Source organism: Pseudopodoces humilis, chromosome 6, assembly GCF_049639895.1.
Source record: "Pseudopodoces humilis isolate 2021_Gansu_Grassland_sample_001 chromosome 6, ASM4963989v1, whole genome shotgun sequence".
Lineage (NCBI taxonomy): Eukaryota > Metazoa > Chordata > Aves > Passeriformes > Paridae > Pseudopodoces > Pseudopodoces humilis.
Window position 1 is genome coordinate 18,446,295 of NC_142205.1, and position 26,919 is coordinate 18,473,213.

Below are 26,919 nucleotides of genomic sequence, written 5' to 3' on the forward strand. Positions count from 1 at the left end.
AGGGTCTTCTTTGATCACAGAAAATTAGGCTGTTTTCCTGATTTGGCAAACCCAACACTTTCTCTTTTTTGGAGAATTGAAACAAGGTTTTCATAATTTTTATATGAAAGCCAAACTCTTTATCACTTGATAAACTAAAATCTACTATTCTGAGTTGCATGTAAAGCACACAAGTAAGGATTTCTCTGCTTACATAACGATTCAGTGTAGCTTCCTTTCTCTTTTCATCATCAAACACACAGAACTTACCAGCGGTTTCTGGCCAGAAAAGTATACAAATACACATTTGAGTTTTATCATGCAAAATTGTTTGGTTTGCACACTAGAGAAAAATATGCAATGCCTTCCCAAAGCCACAAAAAAGATATGATTGCCTATATATTTACCATTTTGGTTCAGAGCAGTGATGCAGTTTTGCAACAAATCCCACCCCCTGACTGTTCCCATTTACTGCACACTGGCTCAGCTCCCAGAGCAGTTTTGGTGCACAGAAGCACTGAATTCCCTTCACAGGGAACTAACCCAGAAGCTCTGCTCAGTGCACATGAAGTGCACTCCAGTGAGGATGTTACGAGTCCAAACCAACCAGTGGGCCTTTGGGCAGCTTTTGGGCAGCTTGCATGGTGAGAAGAGCCAATCCAAGGGTTCAAGTTAAAGGTAACCCGAAGTTCAAATCCTTGTAATGTTTATAACAAACATACTGATTCCCAGCACTAACTACTTCAATATGGTGATCTGTTTCTGTTATGATGAATTACTCATTAATGTAATCAGAGCCAGACCATGAGACAAAAATAAAAGGGAAAAAAAATTCAAATAGTATTAGGTTTTTGCCCAGTATTTTGAGAGGTATCTCTATGTGTTTATTTATCATGCTGGTAGTTCCTCTACAGCCCTTGCTATCATCTTCTCCTATGACATGAAAAATACAGCTAAGATTTTAGAGATGAAGCAAAATACCTTTGCTGTAAATTAACTTAGATGAAAAAAATCTGAAATGTTAAATTTGAAAATATAGTACCAATTTTGATCTAGTATACATGAACTGAACAGATGAAATAAAAGAAAGAAAACATGAAAACATCTTATTCTTTACCTACTACACAATGGGTGATTCCTGATTGGATGGACATGATGGTGGTCTCAATTTGCAACTTCTAAAGTATCTGTAGGTTCTTTCAAAATTATAACACCCAGGAACTCATTAATAAAAATATCACAAAAAACCAGTTCTACACTGCCTACAATTCCTACAGAGAAAGACAAATTGATCACTGTTCTAAATACTGGGGATTGTGTAGAGGCAATGGGTCATGCTCAAATTAGGTTTGCTTTGAAGAAACAGATTTTATTTTTTTTTAACCTAAGCAATAACTACAGGAATAATCACTCATGACTGAAAATAACTGCCAAGCTAAGAGAGCAAATGGAAGCATTTTATTTTAAACCTGAATGATAAATGAGAATTTTTTAAGACGGTTTTATTAATTGCAAAACTCCTGTCACCAGGACAGAAGCCTTCCTTTGCTTAAAAATATAAGCTCATTTAAGATGATGACAGTGCAGTGCTCAAAGGCAAATGCACATAAATTGAGTTTACCCATTTTCAACTTGGACAATACAAAATTTACCCCCTTCTCGGTTCCGGGATGATATGACCTCTTGAAACTAACAGCAACAGTTCTATTTGTTTTAATGGCACACTTCTCTGACCTTCCAGAAAGTATGAAGAATTCCCAGAAAATCTGTAGATGCCAGTGCTCTCTCCCAAGCAGAATTCATTTTTGCATGTTACTGTACAAAGTTATTCCAAGTAAGAGCAGCTATCTGCAGTGAAAAAGTTGGTGCTGAAGACGCTGTGTTCACCCAGCATATGTTTCAGGGGATTTTAATTTGAAGGAGCTTGAGCTGGAACCATGAACTAAAAACTCCATGAGTCATGTGAGGACATTTGGGAAGCCCCTTCCAGTTTAGTTGCTTTGTAACTAACTTTGGTTCTGGCACTCCCAGATCTCCCTTCATCCTGAACAAGCAGCATAAACGGGAACAGCTGGGAGATCAATATACCACAGGCACATCCCCTGAGCTCTTGGATGTCCTACCTTATCACTGGCAGACACAGGAGAAAGAAATAAAACCTAGCCATGCTGCTTTGCTCTGAGCTATTGGTGACACTCTGGTTTTCACTCTGCTACACATTCTCATAGCTGATGCAATGAAGTAAAAGGGAAAGGAGAAAATGGGGAAGAAACGAGAAAGCAGGTCAGCTGCCTTGCTTTATTTTGGGCAGCATTTGTTTTCTCTCCAGGTTGTTCTGAGCAACAGTAAGGCACCATTCTCCTGACTTACAGGGCACTTTAAATCTTTCTGCTTCTCTCAGAAACAGAGGATGAAGGTAGTAGCTGTCCCATTCACAGTGCCATGTGGTCCCCTGTGTGGTATCTGGCATCTTCCAGTCACTCTGTCCTTCACAACAGTATTTGTGAAAGTAGGGGACTAAATTAAGCGTGTCTGTATCTCAGAGAGGCAAAGAAGGCAAACATTAGTAAAGTTTACCTCTTTTTCTCTTGTCTTTGTATCACAACTATACTCTTTGATAAAGCAGTGCAGAGGAGTCAAATATGACAAGGATGATTTATTTTTATTGCCCCTTTTGCAGTGATTAGCATATTTTTCTTTTGATTTTTGTCCTTCTGTCTTCAGTTGCTCCCTCATTCCTATTTAATTCTGCCCCCTTTCTTCCTTTCTCCCCCTTCCTTGTTTTGTCTCCCTCAGGTTCTTTCATTATCACATTGTGCTCCTTCAAATGCCGCACGCATTTTGTCAATGGAGCCTCTGTAGTGGCTGGAAACTGAGAAGACCCTGTACTGCTGCTTGCCAGGCAGCGGGGGACCAGGGATTTCTCAGTTTCCAGCTGCTTTTGAAGCAGCACTGATTGGTTTCTCTTGCTGCTGCAGAAAAGGCTGGCACACGGGAGCAACAAATTCAGCATGTCCTTCTGGCCTGTTTTCAATAGATCTGCAAGTGCCAGAACAGAGATGGGGAGCAATTTGATGCTGTCTGCTCAGCCACCCCTCTCTCTGTTTACCAAAGAAACTGTCTCTCCCTTTTGCCTTCCTACCAATTTTTCCTTAACTCGCATGATTTCTCTCTCTGCCACATCTCTTTCCAGTCCACTAATGCAGCCTAGCCAGAGTTTCTATAGAACCTAAAAGACATTTTTCTCTTGTGCTACTTCTGCAGCAGGATTTAAGCTGAGCAAACACAGTCCTATTGCTCAGTGAAGTGCTACTCAGTCACTAGCACAGTGCAATGACTTACAACATGCAAGTAAAGCTGCATTTGTAATCAACATAAGGAACAAGACAAAAGTTTCCTAAGTTTATTAAGGCAAGACTACCCTTTGAATATTCCTTTTATAAGATTTTTATAACAAAAAAAAAAACCCAACCAAACAAACCACCACAAAACACCACTAACAATGGAAACATTTAAATATTAAAAGCTTTTTCTCCCTCATGAAGTTTTAAGTATCTCTAATACATTTGAGGGACCTCCTATATCATGCTTAGGAAATACCACTGCAAAGATTTCTTCAATCAGGCAAATTGTCCGTAAGTGGGCAGAGTAAGCAGTGAGAAGGGATGCTGTACAAAAGCAATAAAAGTCCATGATAACCATATATATGCCCTAGGCCAGATGTAAATCACTAAAATATTGCTTTCCAAAAAATACATAATTGTATTTTATGAATCCATTATTTCCTAATGGCCATTAAGCATTAGAAACTGGCAGACATTACTGCAGATGTAATGCACAGAACAGGTAGGAAGAAGACAGGTTAATAGATTTGAAAACGAGTTCAAGGAAGATATGTTAAGAAACAGCATATAAGTGGTCTGGGGGTAAAAATTGGGCCAAGGCTCCAACAGGCAATAAATCCAAAGTTACAACAGTTAATCCCAGATCAAAACCATCACTGTCTCTTGATGCAATGTATTCAATTGGCACAGCTGAAGGTAAAATATTAAATTTGTGCAAAAACGCCAAACCTTCCCTCTGTACAATTTGAGTTTGATCAAACATCACTTTTTCTCCCATAGCTGTTATTGATGCAGCATAAAAAATAAAGCTGGCAAGAACAGCTGTGATGTGTATGTATTCTGTATGCTGTGTGACTCAGAGCCCTGATCTGGGCTGAATTTATGTTGCCCAGAGATGTGGTAACTTGCAGAACTACTCTTTATAAAAACATATGTACAACCTTGGAGATAAAGGGTAACACCAATGAAATAAAAGAGTCAATATAAAAGGTTAAACTGTTATTCTGGGCTAGATTTTCCCAACAGCTCATCTCCCACTGAAGTACCCAATCATAAAAGCTTCCACTCAACCCCTGGATGCTGCAGGGTTTCAACATTAGACTTGTATGGTGTGTGCATATCTGGATACCTACTGGGCTGGACATGGTATGGATTCATTTCATCTAGGCAATTAAGAAAAATAAACTGAACTCTTTATTTCCCTCAATGGTAGACTTACGACATAAGAGTTAAGACTATGGTTTATCCCGGGCAGCATTCATTTAAGTATGCCACATGTGATGGAGGAGGAGGGAATATTCCACCAAAAAGAGCATGGTTCAGTGGTAACATGCCATAGAACAAGAGTATCAGCACAGTTATTTTATTGCTCATTCAGTAAAAGCTTTATTTTTATCAGAAAACTTATTTATTAGTCAGAATGTATCTATTCTTGTGGTTTACATTTGCTAGTTACCACAAGTCCTGTAAAGTTCTTCCTGAATACTGAAGTCCCTTATTTATCTGTGGAATACATGAAACCAGTTCTGAATTTCCCTGGAATTATGTGAAGAATATCACATTATCCTAGAATGATTTGGGTTAGAAGGGATCTTAAAGACCATCTAGTTGAAATGGGCAGGGACACCTTCTACTACAACAAGCTCCTCAATGAAAGGACTGTGTCCAGAAGGATGACTGGGAAATAGTTTATCCCCTACACTAATCTAGACACTGGCTGGTAGAATAAAGCCTCCAGCACAGGTGCAAGCAGGCACTGAAATGAGATGATTTCCACAATGTAGAACCTCTCTATGGTGGACTAGACCTAGGACAATCACTTCTATTGGATTACTAATGGAAATGACTTTCAGTCCCCACACATTTTGAGCAGATGTACATCAATTACCTATAGGTTGAAGAGTTTCTGTCCTTTCATTTCATTACTAATATCATCACAGAGCCACTCTGCCAGCTTCCCATCCCCTGCCTTTTCCTCCCCAAAATTAGAGATACAGAATTAAATACACTTTGCATACATTTTATTATGTAAATGCATCTAAGCTATACATTGACTACTCTTCTGCACCTTTTACTTCAAACCCAGTTCCACAGGACTGGATGGTAAAAAAATTATTCCTTTTAGTTCTGACCCACTGCTGAAAGCCTGCCTAACTGCAGGACAAACCTGTGGAGTTCAGCTCTGTGTGGAATGGCTCAGGAAAATTGTCCTCCGAGTGCAGATATGTAACTGAGCTGGTGAGGTTCTCCAAGGAAACAAGCAAGGGCTGCTCTGCATGCCCTCGCAAGCTCCAGAACCAGCTCTGCGGCTCTGGCAGCTGGGGTGTCCTGGTGCCAGTGAGGCCAGGAAGGTGGAGTCTGGAAGACATGTGTGTGCAGCTACCTGGAGGTCTCCTCTTCCCTATCATGTTTCAGGCAAATCATCCAAGAAGGGCTGTCAAACATTACATGGACTGGAGAAGTTTTATGCAAAAAATGATGAGTGATGCTTAGCAAAAAGCAAGTGAGGATAGGACCTAACAAGAGTGTGTTTACTTGTGCCAAAACCACTAATTATCAGATGAAATGTCAAAGATTATGTATGTGGTAGTGCTGTGACAAACACTGTAGCTATGTGAGGCAGGGACTACAGCAGTCCTTCGTGTGTTTTTGCTAGCACAGCATAGTTTCTAGTTATTTGGCAATGAGCCTCACTTGAAAAATGTTCTGGGTGCAGCTCCACCTGCCCTTTTCATAGCTTTCCAGAACTGCTGCCTATTTCTCTCACCCCATGCTGGCACTGCTGCCTCTTTTAGCAGTGCTGATGCTGAGACCAAACGAATAAACTCAGCTGAATGCAGACGCCTCTGCACTGAGCCCCATTACTTCCCTGCTTCCATTTTGATGCAGCATCAAAACTCTGGATGTAGCTCTGCAGCAAGCTAGCCCAGACCTAAAAGAAGGGTTGTACTTTTTACCTCTATGCCTTAACATCCTGCCAGCAAAGCCACCTCGAGCTCTAGGCCCCACGGGTGTCATGCCTGTACGTGTATGTTCAGCCAAGGGTGCAGGACAGCACTAAGTGGAAGCTTTGCAGCACCCAACAGTAATGCTTGATGTGTCACTCCAGTGGTGGTGAAGCAGCCATTTTTAGCAGGAGAAATTAATTACTCACTAGCTGTTGTTAGGCCAAAGAGATGCTAAAACTGCTTATTTGGTTTCAACATCACAGTGACACAGTTGTACTCATCCAGTTTCCAGGAACTGTTCAGTTTACGTCAGTCAGGGCTCTCCACATCTCGCTCCAGCACATGGCATAAGCCCCAGAAAAAGAGATCTGCATGGACAAGCTGGGGTAAGTGGCAGAAATTATCTTGCTGCTGTTACAGAATAACATATCCAAGTTTTCAATATTTATCATCAAAGCTTTTCCCATCTAACTATTTTCTACAGATGACTTTGACAATAGGAAAATGGGAAACACAGAGACCCAGGCACCCTTTCAGCAATGCTGCGTCAATTACAAATACAATGATCACTAGGTCTGGGCTTATTGGTGACAGTTTTTCTTTCCTTCAATTTGTGTTACAGCCTGAGATCACAAAGCTGTGATCCCCAAGAACCTCCTTTGTAATGCATATCGAGTTTCGTTGTGCCCCTTTGTTCCCGATGTGATGGAGCATTGTGGTGCCTGTGTCCAGGGAGCAGGTTCGCTTTATTGTTCTTGTAAATATGTACTGCTGGGCGCAGCTCTGTGGAAGGCATTGAGTTTGTGCATGACTGACGCCGACCCGGACAACTGCTCTGACCCCCAGCAGATGGTGGTGCAGGGACTGCAATGATCTGGAAGTAATAGCATGTGCCATTTCTTTTTGTTTGGAACAGACAGCCAGACCCTGCGTTTCCCTCCCCTGTGCAGCAACAGCTGTATATACAGTAGGGACCGGCGCACCCCTAACTGCCACTCCAGTCCTCCTCCTCTGCCTGTAATCAGAAAACCTTGGGCTCTGAGACTTCATGGAGATTAAACACTATATGAACCCCACATGGCTCTTTCCAATGTTAATAAAATTGTGAGCATTGGGGCATTGTTGCTTTCCTGGAGAAAAGTGAGTAATAGTTAAATATATCTACCACCCCCGATATTAGACTTTGCAGTGATGGATTTGCTGGTTTTGAACCTCTGCACAGAAAAAGACAGGGTACAGGAGTCAGTATTAACTATGAATTTTAACTTTCAGACTACAAATAGCCTCTCTGTAGCCAAAATAAATTTTACTTGTCATTTGTATTTATCAGAGAACAAAGTAAGTGCTTGTTTTGAAAGGAAGGTACAAAATGGGTGAAAGCCCACAAGCAATGTTTTCTTTAAGGCCATGGGAGATTTTCTGCTTCAAAATGATAGCAGAGCAGTTTTCATTTGATTCTGTAAGAAGGCAAATTTTTTAATAACTCTCTGTATATGAGGCAGCTCATCAGAGGTCAGAAATGACAAATCATAGCATGATGGAGTTAATAATCACTCACTTTATGTCTGGCCTGTGTTACCAGTCTCCATAAAATTGTCCTGATGGTCCAGAAGGGAAGTTCCTTGGGATGGATGGAGCAACTGCTCCATGCTCCTCCCCTCTCAGTCCTAGCTGAGATGGCTGTCAAAGAAAGGGGCTGAAAACCAGCTGCACTCTAAACATTGCATTTCTGGCTGCTATAATGCTTCTGGGAGGGTTTCAGCTGGCAATTCAAAAAGACAGCACACGAAATTAGGAACAAAGGTAGGGTAGGAGTAATAGCGAGGAAATCCTTTAGACTTTTTCCCCACTTTATACTGGCATAAACACTTCTTGAGGATTTTATACACAAGACCCCCAAGCTATAAGCCCATGTTCTAACTGTGAGAGCATTCCTCTGAGAGAGGAAATGTTGTTTAATTCAGTGCAATCTCCCTATTTCTGTGCAGAAAGAGGAAACCTCTTCTGGGTTTGCTTCTCTCAATCTCCCCACATTAATGAAATATTCCTGGGGGGACCCAGAGTCTCCCAGGGCATAGCATCACGATTCTTCTTTCAGGTTACACTCAGCCTCTATTGCTGGGCTGGTGGCTGAGATGTCTCATATCTTTAATTTAGAAATTTCATCCTAGACTTGAGAAACAACCTTGTAAAGTTTGTTGAGACCAGCTTAATTCTTGATAAGTCCCCATCTTTTGAAGAAAAAGCAATGTTAGGAAATCCCTGCTCACCTCTAGTGTAAAACCATCTTGGGCTCATCACACATCAGAGCTGGGTCAAGAAAAAAATCTTTTAATTTCTCTTTGTATGACATTTAATGAAAATTATTGTTCAGTCTGAATTCCTTCCAGACTTCCCTCATCTTTCAGCACTACCTCAAACAACAAACATTTAAACAGAAGTAGCTTTACTTTCTTGACTAATCCCATTAGCTTTAATGAGTCTAATCACACTAGTAAAATTATGCATGTTCTTAGCTCTTGGCAAGGTCAGTGCCAGTAATGAGGAGAAAAACAAACTGATAATGAAAACTTGAGTAATAAGAATGTCTGGATATCTGCATTTCTAGGAAAAGATATGGCTGTCTAGAACATTAAAAATGAAACACCACTTATTAAGATTGAAGACGAGAGAGTGAATCCTGAACCTGAAAGAATGACAGTAAATAAAACTATAGAGAAATTCTTTAAGTAATTATCATCCATGACATGTCTTCAGTTACCGCCACAGCTAAAAGCTCATTACCTTAGTTATGACTTACCTGTTCATCCATTCCTTTATATGAAGCTCATCAATATGAGATCCAAGCACTAATGAACTTTAGCATTAAAAGGTTGTGTGTAATTCCCTAAGAGGCAAAAATTCAAAAGGTGTCAGCAACTCTGGATCTGGAGCAATATTCTCAGGCAATTTGTATGGAATTTATTTTCAGTAATTTCAGCCAGAAATAGTCTGTCTATTTTCAGGAGAAGGATTATGGGAAATGGTCTGTGGAACAGCAAAATGATAGTGGTATGAAAGCTAGACTATGTCCAAAACAACTAGAACTTTTATAACCCAAATAGATAACAACATGGCAGTAATACAAGATAACCATTTTTCAGGATTATATGTACTTTGGCGATGCCTTTAGATTACCTTCTGTTTCAAGACTGTGTAACTTCCTCAATGATTCAAATAAACAGCCCCAAACCAAGTATTGTCTTTATAGCCCACTGCCATGGACAGTCTCTAAGCTATTAAATACACAAAAATAGTTAAACTTCTCTATATAGGACCAGAATGAGGCTTACCTGTTGCTAAATTCTCCAAAGAGCATTGATATAGTATCCAGCTTTACACTTGTGAATCAATTAATTTGGTAACTCCTCTCTCTAGCCATAGGCAGAATTCCTGTGTGCACATCTATGTAGAATTATAGGTTAAGGATTTCTGTCCATATTTCTTCCTATTTGACATAGTGTGTAGTCATCATTGGGACAAAGACATTCCTAATACATAGTAAAATGGGATGGTTAACAATGGCAAATGGGGTTTTAGTAATAGCTTTATCAAGAGGTCATGTACAGTTTGTGGTTTTCTTTTACAGTAGGCTGAAGAATTATTTTTTTGTACCTTGTTATAGTTAGTCTGAAATTTCCTTAAGCATTGTTATGTTACATATTCCCTGTAAGTAAGAAAAATGTGTATAATTGACAGTGTGTACTTCTCTTGTGTTTTGTGGAATCAAATGAGTTTTAATTCTTTGTTTTCAAAAAACGCATTTTACTTACAGGTAGAGGTGAAGTCTGTCGGCATATATTTCCTCAAAAAGCCTAATGAATGAGAGACCAGACTAGCTGAAAAAATAGGTTCTAACTCAGTTACTAAATCACGGGCTTGGGTCTGAATGTAAATGGTGAATTAATACACATGAGGAAAACAACAGAACTGCAAGAGCACCTCTGGTTAAAATGCTTTCCTGCAGAAAGACATCTGTATTCACACCAATTAAGAACTGTAGCATTGCAAAGTCGATTAGTATTTATATACGAATAAAAGCAATAAAACATTTGGAGTCATGTAATCTTTAAATCTTCCTTTTGCTTTGTTAATTATTTGTGATAATTCACAGTCTAATCAACTAGTTTAATCTTCCCCGTTTTCTTGATTCAGTAGGATGCAGATAACTTCCTTAGGTGTCTTTACCTCACAGTCAGTCCTACAGAGATCAGACAGACTGAAAATAAGTTGTATCTTCTCTTGTACGTTTTGGAACATGGAGATTTTTACAGTTTATCCTGCTGTACTGTAATGAATGACTTCGTAATCCTGCATCCTGTGGTTTAACCTGAGAACTGTTTTGGCGCACGCACATGGCAGAAGATGCGGCAGCACAGCAGCCACGCTGCTGGCAGCACCAAGCTCTGCCGCTGCCCGGGAATGCTGGGCTGCGGGGGCTGGCACTACCCGCTGCGTGGCCTCCAGGGCATCTTAGCCTCCAGAGGATTCACTGAAGTCTGGTGGTACCTGCTGGGGCACCCCGAGGATGAGAGGGCTGATGGCACCAGCCATCACTGCAGAGGGCTGTGTATGGAGAGCGGGGCTAAGGAACAACCTGGCGCCACATTGTACTGGTGCGCAGGCATCATGTGCACGAGTGGAGGAACGCTGTGGAAGAGAGGTTCAGAGGTGGGCTCTTTGAAGAGCCCAGTAAAACTAAGGAGGGATTCTGGATAGTCTACACGCAAACTGACAGAAGATTTCACCCAGTGGAAAATAAGTGAAGATACTATTCTGGGGTAGGGTGAGGAGTAAAAGTGAATAAATACACTGCTAAGTGTCTTAACAGGCTGTTCTAGAAAACTATTTTAAAATAAGAGGTTATAGAAGTCAGTCATCAAGCTGTTCACACTGTTAACCTACATAACCACATGATGTTATTACTGTTAACCTCATCTTCACCCTCCCCCCCCCCCCGCCCCCCCCCCACTTCCTTCCTAATGTTTCCTATACTCCTTGCTTCTTGTCTTTACACTAAAAGAACACTCTGGGAAGGAACTGTACTTGCTTTCAAGGCAACACCATAATGAGGCCCAAGCTTGACTGGGGCTCTGGGGACTCCCATACCAAGGTATACTTATACCTGAGCCTGCATTAAGACACAGATTCAGAGTTTTTCTTTGCTCTACCACCCTCTTTGAGACTATGACACACAAGCAAAAACTATTTAACAGTGCTCCTGCTGCAAACTGCTAACTAGCCTATTCTTTCTCCTTGTCATCCTTAAGACAATGTTGCAAATTCTCTGAGCTGTGTTGAACATCAGCATCAATTTCAAAGAGCAGACACTTCCAACACTGAGCTGGCTGGCTAACAGCTTAAGTGATAACTTTTGTTGGCACATGCACCACAGTTCAGTTCTAAGAGATGTTCTGTGGGCAACTGCCTGTTTATTTGCTTTCCTAGACATGCGGCTGAACCACACTGTACATCCTGTGCTTATGAAATTCCAGCAGGGCTGTATCACAGTACCTACCACTAGAATGTGTGATTTACACCACCTACAAACTGCCACATCTCAAGATAAACCTGTTCCTTATAATGAAGATCCAGATAACTTTGGTTCTCACTACCTACAATGCTTTTTAAGGTCACTGGGTTTTAAAATAGCTGGGATCTTACAGGACACACTGTGAGATTTTTTTTTGTAAGACAGGCTGATCTGAGACAGAGTCTCTTGTCCCCTTGCCCATCTCTCACACGCTTGTGCTAAACACCTAAGAAACTTGGGTTTGCTTCTACACAAAAGTGTGCGTGTCATTTGTTTCCCATCTTTCTCCAAACCAGTGAGGTGGGAAGCAGTTGCCAAATGAGAAGCATATTAATTATGTGCTGTGCCCAAAGGAATGAGCTTAGGGGAAACCCAGGGCCAAGGCTGAGCTGGAGAAAGTTTGATCTGGACTGGTCAAACAAGCTGTTGAAATCTTTGGTCCGGTTATCACATCTTGCATCCCATGCTCCCTGCTCCTGCCTGCCCTTCTCCAAAGCACGGTGCTTGAGCACTGCTGGCCAGCAGTACCATTGGTGGGACAACACGCCAGGCCAAAAGACCTCTTTCCTGCCCACACAGAGGGCCTGATCACTAACAATTCTGTGGGCTTGTGTTAGGCTCCTTGTCTTTCCTCCTCTTTCCACACAAAGCAAGACTGAGAGGACAGGGGAACTGTATGCATTCCCGAGATGAAGCTGCTGAGATCCACTGAGCACTGGCCAAGTGGCTCTGTCCACATATACACATGTTGGTGAATCCAAGTCCGAGGTGATCCTGTTCCCCAGTTGACAAGCGAGAGTAAACTGGATTTCCTGCTTGAACAGCCTGCCATTTTCAAAGGTGACTAATGATTCTGAGCACCCAGCTGGAGTCACCTGGCAGAGCATCTGCCTGGAACACGGGTGAGGCCCAGCACTTGTGGAAATCACATCCTTCAAAGGTGCCTCCAAGCTGTGCTTCTCCAAATGAGCTCTGAAGTGACAGGCCTGATTCAAAACCATTTTGCCAACCTCAGCTGAGCGTAACTCAAAAAGTCAAACTACTGATTTGCATCGCAAACACAAAAATTTAAATGGTGCAAACCTGGTATTTAAACTTTTCTACCTCAGCTCTGGAAGTCCTTACATTCATCACAGGCTAGAAATTGAGGTCTAGTTCCCTGAGGTAGATGAGTAGATGCTTTCAGTTTCCAATAAAGTCAATAGGAATTGTTCACACTCTATTGTGAAATACAAACCTTGAGCAGCAAGAAGAAAATTCAACGCATAAACAAGATTAAAAAACCTTTAGTGGCTTATGATCCAGCTACTCACATGAAGTTCAAGTTATTATTTTTGATTTGAATTGTATTCCTGGCCTTTTGAACTGCAGATCATTTATAATTAAGAAAAAAAAATAAAAATCAATGGTTGTTTTATAATGTACTGCTGTCAGTGATGGAAAGGACTACAATGGTTTCTATGATTATTAATTATTCAAAATAATATACCTGCTCCAGTTTCCAATTAATCTGGTTATTAATCAAAGTGCCTTCATTGTAAACTATTAAAAGAGGTTAGACACTGCAGATTGTGTGCTATATTTTTAGATTTTCCAGTTTGATTCAAAACACACTAAAAGAGGGGCCCCATAAAATAACCATCTAGAGACAGTCCATGGCAAACATCCAGAAACTATTCTTAATGGAATGGAGTTAGCATGAGCTGAGATCATTCTCTAGCCTTGGGAGGAAAAAAAAAAAAAAAAAAAAAAAAGAGATGTTTTTAGGAAGAGATTTCCAAAGGGATTATGAGTTGCTCTTTGCAAACAATACAGAGGATTTCCAGTATGCACTGTGCTTTTGCCGAGAACTGTGCCTACAAGGGAGCCAATCAAAGTCCTCTTGTATCTAATGAGGAGGGGGAAATCATGTTGGGGAAAGTCCCTTAATGACAGGAGACAATAGCTGTTTGTACAGTGATACATACATAAAACTTTGCCACCAAGGAATCTCTTAAAACGTGATTTTACTTATCTGAGACATTAATCATTGAATAATTAGCATTAGCAGTGAAGCGCGTATGTGGGCGAGAAATCCGAAATCTTATTCATGGGATTACTGAAATGTTATTTTTTTTTTTCCATAATTTGGAAGACAGCGTAAGTACAGAGCTAAAGTAATAAAAAAGATGTGGGCTTCGGAATCTCAGCAATCTTTAATTCAATGTAGCATTTGTTCCGAAGTTAAACTGACATGTTATACTAAACACACAGAGGGAGTTGGACAGAAGTCTTGATGCAAAACGATTAGTTTTCAAATTTGGTCTCCTAACGGACAATCAGACCCGCACCCTGAAGGGGTATCGTTGCTAAATTAGTCCAAAATTGGGGTCTTCTTTTTTCTGTCGTACCAAAACGTCGGGGCACAGCCGGGCAGCTCCGGGTCGCATGTACGTCCTGTCCCCGAGCCCGCGCTCAGCCGTCTGTCGCCACAGGGCTCGCCCAGCTGGCTGGGGCTCTGCCAGACTCCTGTGTTTCTGTTTGCTAAACAAACGCATCTTACGCACTTCAGTTGCAGATGAAAACAAAATTATGAAACAGGGCTTTTAATGTAAAACCGACTTCTAAAAAACCTGATGTTAGCAATTCCACGTAAGGAACGCAAGAGTTATCCCTAAAGGCTGCGCCTCTCCAAATCTCGATCTCCGGCTCTTTTTATTCACCGTTTGACAAAGAGCTCCTCCCGCCCTGTCCCAGCTCCGCGCCAATGGCCGCTCGGCCCCGGTAGCGCCGCGGGTGTCTCCGGGCCGCGCACGTGCCGGGCCCACGGGCAGCACGAGGCGCGCGGCCCCACGCGCACTTCCCGCGGGGGTGGCGCGAGGAGGCGGCGGCGGCCGCGCACCGATCCCTGCGCGCGTAAGCGGCCGCTCCGCCCCTCCCTCCGCGCCCCGAGTGGCTCCTCCCCCTCCGCCCCGCCTCGCGCCGGCGGGGGCGAGACGCGCGAGCGGGCAGAGGGAATCCCTCGGTTTCTCCTGAGCGCGCTCCGCTCTCGCGAGACTTTTCCCGCTCTCCGCATGTCGGCTGGTGCCAGGATCTCGCGAGAGTGGCGCGGTTCCCACGCCCGGGCTGTTGTGTCTGAGGGGAGAAGCCCGGGCTCTGAGTGGGCGGTGCGCACCGCCCCCCCCCCCCCCCCCCCGCGCGTGTCTCGCGGGCCCGCGCCCGCGCGCCCGGGGACGCGGGGAGGGGGGCGCTCTCGCGAGAGTAGGAGTTTTGGCGAGAGTTTGTGGAAGATGGCGCCTGTTGTGACAGGGGGAGGGCGGGGCGTCCGGGGGGCCCGCCGGAGCCGCCGCCGCCCGGGGCTGCCTGGCCGAGGTCGTGCCGCGCCCGCCCGCCTGCTCCTCAGCCGCCGCTCGAGGGCATGGGGGGCTGCCCTCCGGACGACCCGCGGGCGGGCCCTGCGGCGCAAACCTCGCGGGGCTGGGGTCCCGCCGGGTGGGCGCACGGAGGAGGCGCCCCGGGTGCCGGCCCGGCAGCGGCCGCGCTCTCCGGCCGCCCTGTGGCGCGGGGGACCCAGCGGGTCTGGGCGCTCACTTTGCTTTCCTTTTCTCTGGCACGGACGCGCCGGTCGGGACTCCGTGCAGGGTCAGTGCTCATCCCGGCTGCTTCGGAGCCGGTTCCCCTCTGAGGGCTCCCAAGGGAGCGGCGGAGCCCAGCTGGGAGGGGACCTGGGGCTGGCACGGGCTGTTCTGCCTTCTCAGTCGCCCCGGCTCGTCCCGCCGCAGGCGGGGGTCCTCCAGGCTCCCCCGGCCACGTACCGGGAGCGCTCGGACAAAGGCTTTTGCTGCTGTGGTTGGAAGTTGAGCGCGGTGCCCCAGCGCCCCTCTCACGGCGGGGCCGGCCGGGGCCCGGCCCGGCGCTGTCACTTGGCGGGGGAGCGCTCCCGGTCGCGCTGAGCGCGGACGGGCTCTCCGCCCCTGCTAGCAGGACACCCATTCCGTCAGGCTGGGCGACCGAGGTTCCATTTCTCTCCTCTGTGCACACCATTCCCAGGGCTTTGTTGAGTTTTAGCTGCCTTCCTTCAAGTGCTGCGGTGCAGGGCAGGGTAGCAGCCTCCCTACGCCACTAAGCCACGCTGGATCATAATGAATGGTAGTCTCCATCCCTTTCAGCCACACTGGGTAATACTTAATCATAGCTAGCCAGCTGCAGCATGTGTCACTGTAATAAGTGACACCCTCTTAGCCACCTACAGCTGATGAATAATAACAGATCCACTGCTAGTATACAGTACGCAATCACACCTGCAGTGTTACATTGCACGTTGCCATTGTCGCCACATCTTGATTGCTGCTGCTTATTTTAAGTGCTGTATCCTTAATTTTGGACTATGCTGAGCAGCGTGTGTGACCTCTCTATGTGTTGAGGGAAGAGACAGGCGAAGAACAAGCTCTTTCTGTACACCACCTGTTCGTTCCAAATGAATTTTTGTCTGGTTAAAGTACTTCTAGGTCTTTCTAAAACGTGGACCTTATTTTAAGATTTCAGTGTGTCTGTGACCTTCTGTCTTCCCTGTGGGATTACATTGTCTACAGCATTGGCTCTGTGGTTAGAGAGCAACAGCCTGCTTGGGGGTGGGGTGGAGTTGGAGGTTGATGCTTTTGTTCTCGTGGAGAAGGTAGCATTATGGTATTTTGTTGTTTTGTTTGGCTGCAGTAATGTTTCCAATTCCTCACTCTTGTTTGTCCAAAAAGAAATCGAAGCTTTTGCTTGATTTCTCTCTTGATGAAGGCATCTTGTGGCTGATATACAATTTCCCAGTTAAATGTTCTTTAGGGAAGCTAATCTTGTTTGTTATGATTCCTGGAGTGTACTATTTTAGAGGTTGGACTTTAAAGAAGGGAACAAATGCTTTTAAAGTTTGCTATAACTATTAGCCTGTGCTCTAATTAGCAAGTAAGTTTTTCCACGTTTCTGTTAGTTTGCTCATCCAAATATTTGGGCTCCATTTCCTTTTGTTTATTGATTATTAGAAGATTGTCAGAAGTGTTGTCATGTTTGTGACATTAGTTTTATCCTTTTTAGATGTCTGTTAAAATGTTGACAAAAAAACTGGATTATTTTAAAAACAGTGATCAAATAATCAGAGCAGTAGAAAAAAATATTTTAACGAGAGTAAAAAATAGTGTATAGTTTTGGATTTTAATGCAACATTTATTATTTAAACCTAGAAGTCAAATAATTATCTTGAAAAATAATTTTGTTTTCTTATTGTTAAATACTTCAGTGTTGGTAAAATGAAATATGCTAACTTTTGTTAATGTTGTAGTTGTATTGCATGAAGAAACCTGATTTTTTATTTTATTTTTTTTTATTAAATGACCTGTTTTTGGAGTGTGGCTCTGATGCTGAGTTGTTTGTGTGTATTAGGATTAAAAATGAATGATTCTTCAGTAGCTGATTGATTTTTTTTTTTTTTCAAAATAGTTCATATAAGGAATTTTCTTTCTAAGCTGTTCTATAAATACTTACTTGGACAGGGGGGAAAGAAGTATTTGAAATTAAAAAGCAATAACTGAAGAATGTAATATGGAAATCCTGCATTGCATTTGAATGAGCATCCCATGGGCACTCAAACTTTGAGGTAGAGCTTATGGCACTTTTGCAGTCAGTGTTACCTGAATGAAAAAGCTTTTTTTATTTTCCTGTGAAAACTGTATGCCTAAGCTTAAGTTATGGTATGTAGGTTTGTGCAGTGTTGGAGTGGAATAGTAGGAGTTCAGTGCAGCAGTTTTGGGGGGCAGTCAGAGTACCTTACAGCTTTGTTGTTTGCAGCATGTGGCACACTCATGCTGCTGCCTCACAAGGAGCGTTTTGATGAAACTTGCTCATATGTACAGTGTGGCAAGCTAAACTGTACAGTGGCCAGATACAGTGAGAAAGCAAACAGAAACATGAGATAAGTAACTTAAAATGAATTACTATTCACAACTATTATTTAAAAGAAGTGGATAATTTATGGCTGGGATTATAGGATAGTATTTTTGGGGTTTTGTGAAGTATTTTTGGTTTTGGTTGTGAACAATTTAGGGAAATATCATTTTAAGATGACAAAATTAATGAAAATGCTTCTTTAATTATATTTTGAGTGTAAACCACTTGTTTTTCAATAATTGCTGATATTGCAAAAATACCTGTGGACATCCATTAGCTTGAAAATTGCTCTGCTAAGTCTAATAAAGCCATGTGACAGAGAAAAATCTCTAGTGCCTTGAACTTAATTTTGTAATTTTACAGTGACATAAAGTATGGAATGGTGCCTTCTTAGTAGCCTGGGACAACCTGATCTTTAAAATAGTAGAAGCCAACTTTGAAATAACAGATTGAAATTATAAATAGTAGGCATTGTCTTGAGTACTCGATTACCAGTTAAAACCTCAGTAATAGCAGAATACAATATAGCATTTGGATTATTTTTCAAACAGGTTGAAAAGCCTTGAAAAAGACAAAAATACTTTGAGTAGGCTTATTGCCGGTATGATGGTGGTTTTCCATAGACACTATAAAGCAGAAAATTGTTTTAGTCACATTTCTAATTAACTAGCTGTTCAAGTTCCGTGTCTGAATTAGTCATCCTGGAGTTCAGTGGTTATGAGGGGTTTCCTGACCCAGAATGCTTAATGGTTTAAGGGTAAGGGAAAACTCATGAGATCTGTGATGGCGCAGTAGAATGTTTGGCATCAGTGCCATGAATTTTAGTGTAGTAGTGTAGATGTGACAGCCATCTGGTCATTTTGTTTCTTTGGTTTTAATGAGAAACATGAAAATAACTTGTAGAAGGTTTTTGAAAGAGGATGCTGTTTCATGGAGCTCTCCCAACCACAAGGAAAAAGAAGTTGAGAGGTGAAAATGCAACAGTTTACCAGAACTTCAACCTCATCTACATCCTGATTAGTAATTTTAGAATGAGAACTTTGACAAGTAAGGGTCTTGAAGTAGAGAGTGTAGTGGATGCTGCTCAAGAAGTGAGATGGGGAAGGACTTGTGTGATCCAGCCATAGGCTAAAAAAAGCTGTTGAGAGAGTAATGTTCGTAAGGATCAGATCTGGATCTTGAAAGATGAAGAAGATTGCTTCACTCTTTCAGGTGTGAACTTCTGTGGTCACGTGATAAAATTTCAGCTGCTAGAAGGATATCTTAGTGATGTGATGGGCGTTGTTAGGATCTCAGCAGCAGGTTGTTTCTAGGACCTATACAGAACCTAGATTTGAGGGCTAATGTTTAGTTAAATTCAGGACTTGAAGTAGTGGAAAGGAGACTGATGCAGTGGTGGAATTAGCAAGACCTTTATGTTGTCTGTGCTGAGCTGATAGTGAGGCATCAGTATTGGAAAAAAGAGACTCAATCTGGGGTGTTGACTTGGACAAGCACAGGAGATAGGGAGTAGAAAGAATATTTCTGATTGATAGCAGGGAGTTCATAGTTGAATTTGAATCCTGGCCCTGGATAGAATGAAGACAAATGGAAAGGGATGCAAGACAAAAGCCAATGAAGTGATTCATAAAATAATACAGGTGTGCGAGGAGGATGAGTCATGGCAGCAACACCAAGGGAATGAGGGAGAGTTATTTCTGGAAAAGAAGCATTGCTGATAGTCTTGGGCGACAGACAGGTCTAGGACCATAACAATTACATACTGATTCTGAGCCTCGTCATAGGGCTAGGCTGCAAGAGATTTTAGAATGGTTTCACTGAAGCTTAAGGAGTGGAAAAAAGATGATGTAGACTATAGGACTAGAATTCATGGATGAGTTCTTCAGGCTACAGTTTTTACTGTCACTGAAGGTTTAAACAGTGCTTATTAAGATTTGAGTAATAGCATAACTACAGTTATTGTATTGTGTATATGCACCTGATGAATGTTAAAGATTGGGGAAAACTCGTTTACAATCAAATGAGTAGATGGTTTTGTGTGACTTGTTATCAAGGAACATGAGCTGTCTTAAGTCAGGCTATTGGGAAATCCTTGTGAGCACTGTATTCTTGAAGGAGTCTTCTGAAATGCTGGCAAATACTCTTGAGCTTTTTGTGCTTTCAGTAGAAGCAATTTTATGGACTTAAGGTCTTAATTTGGATTTTATTTGCTTTTGCTGTTTATTCATTATATTAAGTAGCTCTTTGTTGTTTGACTTACTCTGGTTGATATGGAGCACAAAGAAAGTTTGAAAATAATCTTTCTGTAGCTTGATTTCTCCAGAAATAATCTGTAGACTATTGTATTTGGCATAGTATGTATGGGCTTGTTACAGCCAGTTAAAAGGCAATATCCTTTTCTGATATCTCTTGGCAAAAATTGTTCTCTTATAAGTATTGTTCTGTATTATGAATTGCATAATGATTATGGGTTTGTGAATGAGAGTGAGTTTCTTTCCTCTGACTTACTAATTTCTGTTTTGCAGTAATAATTTATTTTAGGACTATTTTTCATTATTTTGAACTCCAATTTCTATGTTTAAAAATACTCTGAAAAGAAGAGCAAGTAGCCTGTAGGTGTGTATAATGTCTTTCTAAAAGACTTGTGGTGCCTTCACAGGTAAAGATTTTGAAAAAAGGTTTTATAGTTACTAATTCATTGTGGGTGAAGATTACAGTTAGGGTGCAGTGTGTACCTGTTCTGTGCTATGTTTGGTTTTAGATAAACTTGGAAAGATAGGTTGTCATTTTGAATTGTAAAATACATATTTAATACAAACAAGTATTCTATCTTAGGCATTTTGTCAGAATCTCTCTTGGGATGAAGAATGCAGTTTATGCACAGTATTAGTTTGATATTTGGAGAGCAAATCATGTCAGCAGAATTCTGAAGTTTCAGGACATCAATTTTCTGTGTTTGTAATACTTGCAACCCAAAATTCTTTGGATGTTAATTGCAAACACATTACTGTAACTGAACTATAGGGCACTAATGTGCTGAAATACTGCCTCCCAAGAGCATTTCACATGGAAGGTGTATTTTAAGTGGTGTTGTTTTGTTTTGTTTTAGTTTGTTATTTCAATGTTTCTAAAAATAGGGCAGTTGTGTATGCTGGCTTTTATAGAATTACTTGTTTTCATCTTTTGTGTTTAGGTGAAAAAGAGAAAAAGGTAAATGTCAGCTATATTGTCAGATGAGAGCTTAATTCTGTTGACAAAAGTGGATATGCCTTTTAAGTCTATAGTATTTCAAGGCAGTTATATAATTATAAATTATATTCTTATCTCACTAAACTTCCATTATTTTAATGTGGAAATGCTTATAGCATCCTTGCCATGAACATAATTGCATTAATTAGCAGTTAAGATTATGTGAGGTAAGGAAATAATACAGAATTATGGTTATCTTTTGTAATAAAATTCAGAAATTGAAACAGCCACACATTTTTGAAGAGGAAGTTATTAATAGAAGCCGTTTCTATATCCCTATATTCTTACTGAGTCTTGGAAAAGTAAGGATTAAACTTAGAGTTTCTCATTTCCTGGGGTTCTACTTATGTGGTGTTCTCTACTCATAATTTGTGTATTTATTTTGTGGTTGCGCCTTTTACAAAAAATGTTAAGTAAACTTTACAGCCTGAAGAAACTCTTTAGTCACCTTTGCTATGTCACATCACAGCCATTTTTCACAGCCTATTTATACTGTTTAAAATAATTTTATTTTCTGAAAAATAGTTCATACTGTTGAACTGCACTTTTGTTATCCAGATGGTGACATATGGCCATGTATCTTCTTGCTTTTATGCTTGTAAATGCATAAACTACATATTTGTGGTTGTAGACTTTTTTACCAGGAAGGAAAAGAACGTAAGGGTTTCAGTATGTACAGTGTGAGAAGTCTCTTGATTAAGCTTGCGGATTTGAATCCTTAAAAGAGACAGAGATTGTTACTTTGTATATAATATATTCTAATATTGTATATGTATTAAAATTATATATAAAATATAAAATGAAGACAAAGATACTGTTTTTTTAGTATTTTTATTTTTTAAAAGCTTGACTGATCTGTAAAATTTTACTATAAGATATAATTACCATGTTTTACTATTTGATTAATAAGATTGTTCAGTGAATGGCATGCTTATGGGACGTGATTTGTTCTCTCTAAAGCAGCCTGAACACTTCAGTCAACAGCACGTGTCTTCAGGAAGCTTGCAAGGCTCTTTTTTGAATGTCTTTTCATGTAGATAAGTCTTGAAACATTCTTGTTGAACTGAAATACGTATTTCCGTAGTTATTTAAACTAAGAGAAGCCCTGCAGAATGATCTTGGCTAGTTAGAGGACTGGGCAATCACCAGATGTCAAATTTAACAAGGGCAAGTGTTAGGGATGGGGCAGCTGTGGATGTGCATAGGCAAGGGAATGGGGGGCTGCAGAAAGGGACCTGGGGGTCCTGGTTGACAGAAAGTTGCACATGAGTCAGCAGTGCCCTGGCAACCAGGAGGGCCAAGCGTGTCCTGGGGTGCACCAGGCCCAGCATGGCCAGCCAGGCAAGGGAGGGGATTGTCCTGCTCTGCCCTGAGCTGGGGCAGCCTCACCTCGAATGCTGGGGGCAGTTTTGGGCACCACAAGGTGAGAAAGATGTAAAGCTCTTGGAGAGCATTCAAAGGAGTACCATGAAGATGGTGAAAGGTCTAGAGGGAAAATCATGTGAGGAATGACTGAGATCAGCTGTCCTAATCAGTATGGAGGAGACCAAGAAGAGACCTCATCATAGCCTAGAGCTTTCTCACAGGGGGAAGCACATGGGCAGATGCTGATCTCTTCTCTGGTGACCGGTGACAGGATGCAAGGGAATGGCCTGAATTTGTGTCAGGAAAGCTTTAGGTTAGGTATTACGAAAAGGTTCCCCAGGGAAGTGGTCACAGCACCGAGCCTGACAGAGTTCAAGAAGTATCTGGACAATGCTTTCAAGGCACATGGCGTGAATCTCCGGGTATCCTGCATGCGGCCAGGAATTGGGCCTCGTGATCCTGGTGGATCCCTTCCAACTCAGAATGTTCTATGAGTCTGATTCTAAAGTTGTTTACATGCTTCACTTGGAAAACATGAAGACCTTACAGTGGTAGTGGTTATGGTATAACTTTTCTTCATTTGTTTCTTATTCAGGAGCAGGAGTTTATCTCCATTTTGTTGTAACGCATGACTAGCTTGTATGCAGTGGTATTTCATCTGTGCATTGAAAATCCAGAACACTTTCTCAAATAGGCAATAAGCTGTATTGGCAACTAATAATTTTTAACTGCTCTGTGTAAGATCACAGCTGGTTGTTCTTTTAATTTTTCTAGTTCTTGTAGGTTGGATTAAAGGGTATATGCTACAATAGATCCTAGTTAGTGTTTTGGTTATTAATCTCTTACAGTTATTTGATTAGAGGAATGAATACCTAATTTTTTTCCTTTATGAGTACAGACAAATACAAACATTTTTCTTAATGTGCTAGAAAAAAAATATCTTTCTGCTTTTATTCTTGGTAACGTTGCTTGGTCTGTAGGGCCTTTCCTCTGCACTTTGTTTTTTTTTAAACCATACTTGCGGCATATTTTTAGTGTGTGGTGTTTTGGGAGATTACCAGGAAAAGTTGGTATCGAACTGAAACTTGATCAGGCTGCCGTGAAATTCAGAATTTTCCAAGCCTGAAAGGAGGAATTGGATTGTGCAAAATACTTCTCCCTAATTTTGCCAAACTGTAGAAACTGCATAGAATAAAATATTCTCTTCAGAAGACATCCTGCTTTCCTTTTCCTGGCAGCTCTTTTTTTTACTCTGTAATTTAATTTTTTCTGGGAGCAGTGGCAAAGGATCTTGCAGGCAGTGTTTGCAAGTTGCAAATTGTGGATTAGGAGCTGCCAGTGTAGAAAATAAAGTTACAGTTGTTTGCTCAGCAGAAGACTTTGTGAAACTAAACTTTTGTCAGTTATTGATTACAGGGGAGTTTGTCTTGGTAAGATGGTGAATCTTACATAAAGGGAGCTTCAAAATTAAGGTTTAGAGTCGTGGAGGTGCTTGTACACACTCTGAGTTTATGCCATTGTGGAAGAGTTCTTAGGCTAGGCAGAATAAATAATAATTAGTCTTACTCAGTTATTGTTGTTGTTCCAGCCGTCTGCGTAAAAGCTCTTCGTGTCCTGAACATGAAAAAACAAGCACAAAACCCTAGTGACTTGTCAAGGTCAAACAGTCTGTGGAGAGGTGGAAATAGAATTACTGTCTTCTGCCTCTGTTCTTGTACTTGGTGTAGTTATGGGCTGTTTACTGAGTTTTGACAGGTTGTCTCTCCCAGTTGTGGCCATGAAAGCTGGTCAGGAGAAATCGGACTTCCTTAGGTTTTTCATCTCCATAACAGAAAGGTATGGTACAGAATACTTGAGTAACTGTATTCATCCTTAATGTGTTCTGGTTACAGAGAACAGTATTGGAGTGAACACTAGAGAGATGCTGCTCTCTTACATAATTGAGACAGATGTGATGGTTGGGGCATGACCAGTAGATAAATGTGCCATGTAATAAAATGAAGTGGTGCTCCAGTGTGCTGTTGCCATGCCTTTATACTGCTGAAGAAATGATTCTGTATAGGTACTTATTTTCAAAATCGAAAATATTTCATTACTTTCCAAATCCAGCCACCCAGCTCTGATTTCAGTGGTGAGTGTCAGAACTCAGAAAGGAAGAGGCTTTGGTGAAAGACTGCTGTTATTCTGCATGTGTGTACTTCTTTTCGTGCCTAGTTATGTAGTATATATACAGTGATGACTAGTAAAATCCTCAATAATGTAATATCTTCCAGAAGTTATGGGGATATATCAAAACTATTTTGGACTTGTCTTTTTGTCCAAGTGTTTTTCTGGCCAAATTCTTTTCTTCTGCTGTTCAGTACTTTGTCAGCATTGAGTCCTGGGGTGTTCTTGGTTTGGTGTAGTTTGTTGGGTTGTTTTTTGTTTTTTGTTTTTTTTGTTTGGTTCGTTGGGGTTTTGTTTGTGTTGGGGATTTCTGTTTGTTTTTTTAATTTTCTTTTTGCATTCCATTTTTGTTTTCCATTTACTATTGCATGGTTGATGTTGCATTTCGTTTGTTTTCTTTATGTGTACATTACAAATTTCTCACAATAAGTGAGAAGCACGGAGAGCCGTTAATCAAAATAAGTATATGGGATTAGGCTTCCTCTTTGGAAGAGACTTGTAGCATGCTTGATGTGTTGTGACAAACTGTTTTAGTCAGCACAGATGATACTGAGATGGAATTCTGATCATGGTATAGAAGTTCAAGGGTTCTTTGTATTAAGTACTATACTTATAAGAGTGCCCTCCTCTCTTAATTGTTTTGCTGTTTATTATGGAGGTAACATATCTCTCAGTTTGTCTGTAAGAGTGATAGAAGAATATGTTAAGTTAGAGAAAAAGCAGGCAGTTCTCTAGAGCTAAAGCAAATTTTTTGATCTAAGAGTCACCTGAAGCAGGAAAGGTATGAAAAGCTATTTTGATAATCTGTTTTAATTAATAATATAGATGTTGGTCAGGCTTACATTCAGTTTTGATAATACAGTAAATAAGATTAGTGTTCCCAGTGCTTACATTTAGATAGCAGCACTCTCAAAATACCAAGAACTGTGTTAAAACAAATGTGAGAACTATGCCAAAACAAACGTCAGAACTTTCTGCAAAAACTTACTTTTTTTTTGCAATGGGCAAAATACCTGTATTTCACAACAACTATCAGGCAAAACAAAGGAGTCGTTATGAAATAAGGTTTAAAAAAGTTTTACTTAGTTTTACTCCCAATCAGCTTGTTGAAGTGATAAATCATACTTCAAATAGTAGCAAAGGAAAAGTAGACCAGGCCTTTACAGTAATTTGTGATTGTTAAAGTCTACTAGAAAGTATAGGGGAACTCTTGTTACTGGATCCCTTGTGCTATAAGGGTAATAGTCATTCTTTTTGACTGCCTGCAGCTGCATGTAGCTTTTGAGACTGCAGTAAACAAAAGGTGACCTCAGAAGATATAGTGAAAGTACCTCTCAAAACAGAGTTTGAAGCCAGTCCTTATGTGAGCATTCCTTGGACGTAGCCTGAATTTCCAAATGGAAATAAAGTGTAGAAGAAAAGCTCTGGGCATATCCCTTGTTTTTCCAATGTTTCTGAAAAAAATCTTAGTATTATTTTTGATTATTAAATACTTAGCAAATAATAAGAAAAACTGAACTGACCTTACTGCCTTAATGTCTCACCATATTGGTGGATGGCACTTAGGGTTAGCAGTAGACTGGTTAGACTTGTCAGTTTGCATAATCATGAAAGTACTATTGCATCAGGTTAAAATTAAAAGTTTATCTTTTTCAGTTTAACTAGTCCTCTAAAAAAAGCCAAACCAAAAACAACAGACCTATGCTTGCCAGAAGGTATTAGGCAGTGATGAATATTGTATCTGTAGAGATAAGAGACTTCTTCACTTACTGAAAGTTTTCCTCTGTCCTTAGGATTCGAATTGTGGATATCATTGTTGGAAGTATTCAGCAGATTTTACTGGTGGCATTTCTGATATTTTCTTTGTAGTGTTTAGTATTCTCCTACCTAATGGCCCTGATTGTAGAATAGATTTTTCAGTAATGATATTACATTTTGTAAGATGAATAATACTATCCTGCCATTGTACAAATTGAATTCCTAGCTAATATTTTCTCTTTTTTTGTTTTGACATTAGTTGAAAAATATATATAGCCAATGCTTGACATTCCTTTCCTCTGATTCCAGTTTATATCTGCTCAATTCTGCTTCCTCTTGTTACATATAAAGCATACTGAAATAAGATAGGGTATTGTATTTTGCTAAGTCATTTTCAGTTGTGTTCTCTCCCGAATTTTGTGAGCAGCTCTCAATTAGTTTTGCTTCTGGATAGTGTTTTATTTTATTTTATTTTCTTCCTTCTTTAATTATTTTTAATGGAGTAGCACACCAGAATACTTTTCCTGTTTTTTGGGGTTTTTTAATGAAGTTTCTGTGTAAGCCTCATTCTCTTTGTTCCTGGGCAATCCGTGTTCACTTATGTTTGTCCAGAGCAATATTTTCAGAC

The 26,919-nt window shown here is 40.9% G+C and overlaps 2 protein-coding genes across 11 annotated transcripts in view; both read left to right on the forward strand.

The window, feature by feature from the left end:
• LOC106629130 (uncharacterized) overlaps positions 1-10,352 on the forward strand; it is an 84,502-nt gene extending 74,150 nt beyond the window's left edge. For 6 of the 9 annotated variants that reach the window (XR_015772842.1, XR_015772843.1, XR_015772845.1 and 3 more), the window contains 3 exons: positions 6,557-6,657; positions 7,188-7,411; positions 10,086-10,352. Coding sequence is in view for 1 of the 9 variants with exons in the window: in XM_088057124.1 (XP_087913250.1) it covers positions 6,557-6,657; positions 10,086-10,129 (145 nt within the window). In the remaining 8 variants the exon portion in view is untranslated. Of the gene's footprint in view, positions 1-6,556; positions 6,658-6,893; positions 7,412-10,085 lie in introns of all 9 variants that reach the window. The other 3 variants (XR_015772848.1, XR_015772847.1, XM_088057124.1) reach the window with 3 other exon arrangements.
• A 4,721-nt stretch (positions 10,353-15,073) lies between these two features.
• The window catches only part of RBPJ (recombination signal binding protein for immunoglobulin kappa J region), a 58,497-nt gene continuing 46,651 nt past the window's right edge, over positions 15,074-26,919 (forward strand). Inside the window, exon 1 of one of the 2 annotated variants that reach the window (XM_088056552.1) lies at positions 15,074-15,131. In XM_088056552.1, coding sequence (XP_087912678.1) covers positions 15,113-15,131 — 19 coding nt within the window. In that variant the 5' untranslated portion in view covers positions 15,074-15,112. Of the gene's footprint in view, positions 15,132-24,184; positions 24,204-26,919 lie in introns of those variants that run through there. The other variant, XM_005517790.3, reaches the window with a different exon arrangement.